At 54.7% G+C, this 8825-nt stretch overlaps 1 protein-coding gene across 1 annotated transcript in view; it reads right to left on the reverse strand.

Moving 5' to 3' along the window:
- Window positions 1-642: 642 nt before the first annotated feature.
- The window catches only part of KIAA0226 (KIAA0226 ortholog), an 18641-nt gene continuing 10458 nt past the window's right edge, over window positions 643-8825 (reverse strand). The window contains exons 12-21 of the mRNA XM_010142466.1: window positions 8254-8328; window positions 5494-5554; window positions 4650-4782; window positions 4153-4298; window positions 3723-3787; window positions 2936-3174; window positions 2477-2538; window positions 2147-2300; window positions 1701-1794; window positions 643-806 (exon numbers count right to left, since the gene is read on the reverse strand). Coding sequence (XP_010140768.1) covers window positions 643-806; window positions 1701-1794; window positions 2147-2300; window positions 2477-2538; window positions 2936-3174; window positions 3723-3787; window positions 4153-4298; window positions 4650-4782; window positions 5494-5554; window positions 8254-8328 — 1193 coding nt within the window. The remainder of the gene's footprint in view (window positions 807-1700; window positions 1795-2146; window positions 2301-2476; window positions 2539-2935; window positions 3175-3722; window positions 3788-4152; window positions 4299-4649; window positions 4783-5493; window positions 5555-8253; window positions 8329-8825) is intronic.

The raw sequence follows: 8825 nt of genomic DNA on the forward strand, positions 1-8825 counted from the left end.
CTCAGCACAGATGGCATGGAGAGGTGAGGCAGAAATCTGGCATTTTCACCACTGCCACCTCCTCTGCTCTGATCCTGGAGTTAGAGCAACTGCTCTCCAGCAGTGTCCCAAGCCAGAATTGAGAAAGGGAGCTGTTAAATGCACAACCAACCGCCCCCCGCTCCCTCCATGCACACAACCCCCAGCAGCAGGACAGGGGTTCCAAGGACTCTGAGAGCTGAACCCCCCCCCACTCCAAGGAGCAGACGTAGCCAGAGCTTCCTAATATCCAACTGGTGAGCAGGAAGTGCTGACCCCCAGGGGACCCTGCTGGGGTGCAGGGCACAGGGACTGGCAGCACAAGCCTGCCTGGTCCTGCATGAGCTGCTCGGAAAAGGCCCCTGTTCTGCCTGCAGGACAGGCAGGAGCAACCACCTTTCCCCAGCAAAGGCACTGGGGAGTGCAAACAGTACCTGGCGCAGACCCGGGCGGTGGAAGATGCCCCTTCCTCAGCCCAGCACTACTGCATGGGGTATCCCTTTGCGACAGCACTGCTGGCCTCTTGACAGTCCTCCTCATGCCCAATCCACGTGTCTCGGTCTCTGGTTGACGAAGGCCACACACTTAAATAAACCCAGGATCTGCTCCTCCGCTGCAACACACTCATGTGGCTGCCACCACCTCCAGCTGTTCCAGCTCGTCTTCGCAGTCCGAGACGTAGGACTCCATGCTCTGCTTGGCCAGCAGCTCTCTCCGGGCTTGAAGCCGCTCACAGCGGGGACAACGCGTGGATTTGAAGCAGGATTTGTGGTAGCAGGCTTTGCACTCTGTGGGGGAGACCACGGCTGAGCTGGCAGAGCTGACACAGACTGCCTGACACTCCCTACACCCAGGACGGATGGTCTAGGCTGTCCAGGAGGACATTTCAAACCAAAGCCATGGAAGAATAAGCACTAGAAGTGGGGGTCCAGCACTGCTCAGGAAGCAGCAAGAAGCCATGCTGCAGGGTTTCTGCACTGGCCTGCAGTGCCTGTGGGAGGGCAGGCGGGAGGCTTCCTGCTCCTCAAGGTGCTTCCCCAACTTTCTGGATTCTCCAAGGAAACAGTGACTCTGTTTTCTTCGGCATCGTGCCTGCCAAACCAAGGCCTGCATGTTTTCAGGACACATTTCAAGCCAGTTCAGAGGTTTGTCCCAAGCTGCAAGGACAAGCTCTGCTTGGCCATTAGTACTGGGCATTACTGAGGACAAGTCCTGAAGGGGCGTGGGGATTTCTTGGCAGACAGGAAGGGCACAGAGACAAAGCCTTCAGCTTCTCTCTGCTCTACAAGGTCAGCTCCAGCCATGTCCAAGCCGGGGCAGGGGAGCTTCGTGCAGGCTGCAGCATGTCCCGTAAACACAGCAGAAGGGAAGCCAGGGTTCCCAGATACGCAGCTCACTGCAGTCACTACTCAACTTCCTGCTGCCACCAGGACAGGCAGCACACAGTGTGGTCAGGAAGGGACCTATGCATTTCACCGTGCCAGCAGCTCTGGCCAAGCACCGTTATAATGCCGATCTGCTGCTGTGATCATGTGGCGCAGAGACACGGGCCATGCACAGAGGAGCTCTGGTCTGGCTGGCTCTGGCTCTGTACCTCTCACTAGCACAAAGCCACTCAAACTGGAGACAGACCTTGGTGACCTTGGGATCTGTCCCTTCCCTGTTTCTCCTCAGTGTCTCACCTTCACATGTCCTGCACTTGTTGAGCTCAAAGGGGAAGATGATGTCGTCCTCATTCTGGCAAAACTCGCAGATGAAGCCTTTGGCTTGGCACAGCTGGAAGGAGAAAAGGTGAGGGGGAAAAGAAAATAAATCAGCTAAATGCTCCTTATCTTCCTGGCAAACAGGGCAGGAGGTAGAGCAGAGCAGGACTGCAGGATGTGGTGAGACAGCCCTTCCCCAGCATGGAGAATCAACATGTTAGATGTGGGGGAGAGCCAAAATGGGGTAACAAACATCCCACACATTCCACATAGGAGCTCTGTGGAGCAGGCAGGAGGAGACAGCATTGAATCAGTTGATTTGGTGGCTGCCCTGCATGTCAAAGGCCTCCCTATCAGTTATCTTTGCAGTAAAACCTGCCCCCAAGGGTGCACCTGAGAGACCAGAGCCATGCAGGAGGACTTACCATGCACTTCTCAACGTGCAGGCTGCCTGCCTTCAGGAGCTCTGTCAGGCGAGGTACCAGGTCCCCTTTCTTCGTGGCGCTGAGGTCACTCAGCGAGTAGAGATGCAAATCCTCTGTCAAGTGGCCAGGCACTGCATCGAAGGAGTCAAGGAGGCTGCAAGGACAGAGGAACCAGAGCTCAGAGCAAAGCAACTCCATGGCGTCCCCTGAACCACTGCTTTCTCTCTCCTCCCATTGCTCATTGCATGGGCTGTACAGATTCCCACCACAAATTGCCATGGGACAGATCCAGGACAGCAAGACAGCTTCACCTCACAGCCCAGGACTCACTCTTTAGCCAGCCGGCACGTCTTAAACATGTTCTTCATGTGGAAAAGCTGGATTCGCAGCAGCTAGAGAGAAAGAGGGGACAAAAGAACCAGTAAATAGAGCACAGTCCTTGGCCAAGCAGGTCTGTCCAATTTGCTGCGCTGGTGAAACGACTGCTGCTCCTCAGCAGCTGCTCCTCTGCAAAGTGTTTACACCACACAGGGCAAAGTAGGCACAACCAGCATCATGTGCTGCAGGAGATAAACAGAAGCCTGACTGCACACCAGGCAGAAATTCCTTCTGCAATTCCTACTTCACTGGACAAAGAACAAGAGGTGAATGGAAGCCCATGGTGCTGAGGTTTTAAGCCTCAAAACCTGATATATCTGCTTCTCCCCAGCTTCTCTGGAATACGGTTTACAACTGGCAGCCACCCACCTCACCCAAACCCCACTCAGAAAGGTGTGGAAAGGGTCTCACCCACACTTGGTTGAGAGACTTCACTTTCCGGTACAGTGCAGGATTGATATCCTGCACGTTGAAGAGCGGGTCACTCCAGATCTTGCTCAGCAGGTCTTTGGAGAAGTTGCTCACGTAGTACTTGCCGAAGTCCCACTTGCGCAGGATGCGGCTGGGGATGACCGTCTGGGCGTTCTCATGGCAGCATTGGCAGAAGTACTTCCCCAGGTACTCACAGTACCGCAACCGCTTGATGTAATCTGGCCAAACCCAGGCAGACGGGGGAGGTCAGGGAGGCACGGGCTCTGCCCAGCCACGTACTGGACTCCCAACATTGCTCGGCATTTCCAACAAGCACGGCAGTCTGCCTTGCCAGTACCTCCTCCAGCCCAGAATGCTCAACACTGGGGTCTGCAAGCGCCCCTGCCAACTGCAAAAGCGTTTGAAACCACAGTCCAATCTCAGGCAACCACATCTACCCACACATTCAGGAAAGATGGCTGGTCAAAGAGCTGTACCCACAAGCAGAACCCGCTGGGACCTCTGGGACCCCAGTAGGTGACTTTGCCTTAGAAGAGTCAATCTGAAATGCCCTCCACAGGGCAGGCTGGCTGCTCTTTGCCTCCAGTGACCTTCTGGAGAAGGAGTCTCTTCTGCGGGTGGTGCAGGCAGAGCTGGCAAAGGCAGCATACTGTTTTCCCAGAGACCTTGTGCTGAGCTCTGCCACCACCCACCCACACTGGGTCTTCCTACTCGTTCACAGGTTCTTCCCCACTCTCCAGCTACAGGTCAGGGTCCCAGCACTCACCAGGATCAGTCCGGATGCCACAGCCTGCACACCGGTAATTCTGCTTAGCCACAGCCACCTTCCTCCTGCCCAGAGACAGAAGAAAACATGCATGAGTCCAGCCCTGATGGCACCTGGCACCAGAGGACAGGCACTGGCACAGGTCTGGGTGGCAAGGACGGTCACATGCGTTACCACCTAACTGTGGACAACAAATCCAAGGGGAAAGTGCTGTTGTGCCCTGGTGCACACCAAAGGCACTAACCACAGGCACTGGCTCCATCTCACAGCACCAGCTCTCAGTAGTGACTACTGGAGAGCTACCAGGCTCAGAGCAGGGAAGCCCCAGCAGTTGGAGAGGTTGGAGAGGACAATCAACCCTGGTGTTGATGGAAAAGGGTTGGAAAGGGCAGGTTACCCCCAGAGAGCCCTCAGCCGCACGGGTCCTTACGTTGGGGCTGGGTGAACATTGAAGATGATCTGTGGTCGTGGTGGGGCCCACTCCAGGTTTCCGCGCACCCGAATCCTCAGCTTGTAGATGTCAGCATGTTCTCCATCATCGGGAGAGATGGGCAGAGAGTCAGGGATGGGCAGGAGCTGGGAAAGGCAGGCAGAAGGGTCAGATCCCTGCCTGGTACCGCACAGGCAATGATCTGGCTGGCTTGCCAGCCAGCTGCAGCCCACTGGGAAACCACCAGACACCAAGCTGCTGCTCCAGCTGAATGGGGCTGGAGAAGGGATGTCCCCAGGGATCTGGGCACTCTGCTGTAGGAGGCTGTAGGTGGCAGAGCCCTGCTCGGCTGCATCCATCTCTGGGGCCCAGACAAGACCCCTCCTCCAGCTCTGCACCGGGATCACTGGAACTAGCAAACCTCCTCAGCAGTGGGCTGAAGCCAGGGGTTTGGGGAAGATCAAACACAATTGGTGAGAGGGGACTCACACCCCTACCTTCTGTGGGGCATCGTGCTCAGGGACCAGCCACTCCAATTCTGAGGCAGCCGGGAGCTGCATGCCCTCAAACTGCTTCAGCAAGCCCATGGCCACGGCCTCCGCTGAGTTGGAATTGAGGAAGGAGTGGGATCTAGACAGCAAAGGGAGTGGTTAGTACTGGGTCTCACAGCTGTGTCCTCCTTGCAACCCCTGATGCCAGTCCCAGCTCAAGCAAAAGACGCTCCCTTCAGCTCTGGTACCTTATTTCTGCACTTTGACATAGGCTTCACATTGATAAAGTGATTGATATCTGTCTTTGCAGCTGCCCCAAAGTTCTGCCTTCAGAGCTTTAACGCAGTAGCTGTGCTTAAACCACGTTGTGATTCACCTCCCCACAGACCTCACCTCTCCACCCCAGGGCAGTACTGGGAAAGGACCAAGCACTTCACATTTAAGCTGCTGCTGCACTGCAGAGTCTAACGGGCATTGTCATGTGCCAGCAGTTCCACCTCTGGGTCACAGCACAGCAGCGAGGGTTGGAGAGGAGGCAGCAGCACCATGTAGTCTAACAGGCCATCCCAGCTGAGAGGGGGCAAGGTATGGGAGGCCCAGAACCAGCAGCAAGCCAGCAGCCAGTCCAGACATTCCAGTTTGTGCCAGGTCCTCTCCCTAGCCTCCTACCTACTATGAGGCATATGCATCTCTCCTGACATCAGTCTATATCATATCCACCTCATGTGAATATCTTGATTATCCCAGGTGCTGCTGCCCGAATTTAAGACTAGGACCCAGTGCACCACTGCTAAGTAGAGGGAGGGAGAAACTTGGTACCAAGATGCCTTGTCACCAGTTGAAGACTTACATGGATTCCGAGGAGAGGAAGGACTTCCTGCTGGAGTCTGGGTTTCTCTTGATGTCTGCATCTGAATCACAAACAGGTAAGGTGGTGCAGATGGGGCAGGGCAGGATGTTACACTCATTTCAAAACAAAGCTTCACTGTAAAACTCATCAAGCTGTTTAAAAGCACCTGAACTATAGCGTCAGCTTCTACCAGTGGCACTGAGCAGCAAGGAGAGGTGCAGTCTAACTGTCGCCTCTCTGAGTTAATAGGGAAGGACATGGTGGGATGCTGTGAAAACCGTGAGCCTGGATTTGGGAGAGACAAGTGGCTGCTGGTACAGGTCACACACTGTCCTAACAGTGCATGTCACTGAAACAGGATGCACACAGGAGCTAGGAGGGAGGACAGTAGCGTTAGCAACAAGTTTTAGTAGCTCTCTACACGCAGTATAGAAGCTGCAGGAGATCAGCAATGGGATGCAGAGCCCTTCTCTGTACTTGACCGCAACAAGTTGCCATGACACAGCTTGTCAGTGACTGCATGGCCGGGGCTGGCAGCTTCAGCCAGCACTCCAGAGACACACCAGCATCCGTGCAGAGATCAGGCCAGCAGCCAGAGGACCAGCCCTCTGCAGAGGCCATAGACCCATCTCCCGAGGAAGTCCAAGATAAGGTGCAGGACACAGGGGTCCTGCTCTCTCCACGCGCCCATCAGCTCCCCAACAGCCCTGGGCTGCTCCGCCTGCCTGGTGCCAGCCTCAGGTACCAGGCAGAACCTAGCGGTACCTTCATCACTCATCTTTCTTTCACTCCAAGTAGGTTAAAGCCTGACAGAGAATTCATTTCAACAGTCAAAAGACCCTGGGACAGGAGACTTTTCCAGCCATACAAGGCAGGCAGGAGCAGGCACTAACCCTGCTTCATTACAGACAGACTCCCAGAAAAGGGAAGGAGGGCATGGAAGGGTGAAGCATGACAGGTCAGGACAGACAAGAGGCCAATGCCACAACCTTCAGCCAAGCAGGTGTCCTGTTTTATACCTCTGGAGAGCTCTAGGAACAGGGTGTGCAGTGACCACACCACCCCCAAAACACAGGCTTGTAGCTCCCTCCGACAGAGTGGTGCAGTCCCTGGCTAGGGCAGGGTCCCCTAGCTCAGGGTCTCCGCACCTCCAACCCAAGCAGGTCAGCTCCATGGACACACATGGAGCCCATCCAATCATGGCCAGGCACCAACCACATAGCGAGGCAAAGGGAATAACAGCCTGGCTGAGTGAAAAGTGCCACTCTCCACCAGGAAGAGCAGAGCTGTCCTGGCAGTAAGAGGAGCAAGTTCCAGTCCTGCCTGTAAATTTACAGACTAAGGCTAGTGGGATGCTTGACCCTCTTTGTTTGACATCCGTTGCTAGAAACAGGCACAGGAAAGCATCCATTATAATGCTGAGGAATCACACATCTACATCATGTGAAGGGACTTCCACCTGCAGAAAACAGGGAATTCAGGCCAACATAGCCTCTAGTCCACACAGGGCACTGGCCAGACATACCTGCCATGCTCTAGTGCCTTCAGCTCTGCGCAGGAAGGTGCTGCACGGACCTACACTACGAGGAACACGAGCAAACAGCGGGGCACACGCAGCACAGTGTGGGCCAAATGTCGTGGGGAGGCAGAACCAACAGGCTCAAATACTTGCATCATCTCAGGAATGGCAGAGGGAGCCAAATCGAACCACAGGCTCCCATGGGGGGCTGGCACTGGGATCCTGCCGCCACTCACTTTCCAACCTTAACTGCAGACACTCTCCAAAAGCCTCTGGTTAGCTGTCCAAAACACCTCTGCTGCTGCCAAAGCTATCACCAGGTGGGATAGTTCCCAGGAGGCTCATGAACAGCCTCCAAACTCAACATCACCCCAGCCCCCATACAGCAGCTTCAGGCCAGGATGAGCCCCTCTGGATTAAAAACCCCATGGCTGTAAACAGCAGACACAGCAGGGCTGACGAGGAAGCTCTGAGCACCAGCATCTCCAGCAGCAGCAACACGCTGGTGCAAACATTTGACAGGAGAGATAAGCAGCAGCCACGTAGACTATTCCCTTGCTAAAGCAAACACGGAGCACACGACAGTCGTTTAAATGTGGCCAGCAGACCAGAAGGATTATCTACTAGTACTGTAAACACCAGCAAGCACTAAGCAAGACCTGGAAGAGCGCGACCCTGGTTCACAGGGCCTCCAGCGTAAACAAACTGCCTGTGCCCTGTCTGCTCTCACTGCTTCTCCCTCCAGGACTTCTTTCTAGAAGGATTCTTCTCCAAGTCAAATCTGAGCAGGATAGGAAGGGTCAGCCATCATTCACATCAGAGCTACAGCACGCCAGCTCTGCCAAGTCAAGCACGATAACACTCACCAAGGCACCTGGGATGGGGACCCGGTCCCACACTGCAGAGGACATTGACCTACAGCAGTGAAGGCTGAGGCCTTCAGCAGTTACAGAGCCACAAAGCTGTGCCCTCGCCTGGTCAAGCCCTACCCCAGGCAAGACAGGTCTTCATCACAGCAGGCATCTTTGGTATATCCAAAATACTGCATGGCAAAATGCCCTGGGGGATGGAGCCAACGGCAGAACTCTTCTGCCTCCTCTCTGCTCCATCCTGCCACAGCTTTCCTTGCTGATGTCTGGATGATACTGTTCACAAATCAGGCAGATGTCTGAGAAGTGTGCACATGCACACACGCACAAACACACACACATGCGTGCCACGGGAGCACTGCAGGGTACTACCTGAGAACAAGGAAGCCATTGACACTGAGAGGCCGTTCTTGGACATTTGAATCAGGTTAGATCCATCGTTACCATCTGTATAACACGGTGATGACAAAACAGTTGGCTTCAGCACTCTGGCCAGGCCAAAGAGAAATGGCATAATACAAGAGCAGCACTCGCACGAGAAAAGCCCAGAACTGAATTCACACACCCCTGCGTGGGCTTCAAAACTGAGACCAAAATCTAGCCCTCAGGGCTTGAAAGGAGGGCTTTGCTGTCAACAGTCAAGAGATGAGAAGTTCATAGCTGGATAGTGAACTGCTCTATCTTCTTTGTGAAGTCAGTGAGACAGAGGTACCACTGAGAAGTCAGTCATCCACCTCGGAGTAATGAACAAGGCTCTGTAGGAAAGGGACACCCAGGGACCCCAACAGGTCTCCTGTGAGTGATAAGTGACCCAAGCTGCCAGGAGCAGAGACCACAGATACTACAGGTCAAGACGTGACCAGCACCCACCCACGGCCACCCGAGAGGTAACAGGTCAGAGCTATGGCTCCCTCTGTCTGGGTAGGCGGAGAGAGGAAAGGCAG

Source organism: Buceros rhinoceros, unplaced genomic scaffold (assembly GCF_000710305.1).
Source record: "Buceros rhinoceros silvestris isolate BGI_N320 unplaced genomic scaffold, ASM71030v1 scaffold22208, whole genome shotgun sequence".
Lineage (NCBI taxonomy): Eukaryota > Metazoa > Chordata > Aves > Bucerotiformes > Bucerotidae > Buceros > Buceros rhinoceros.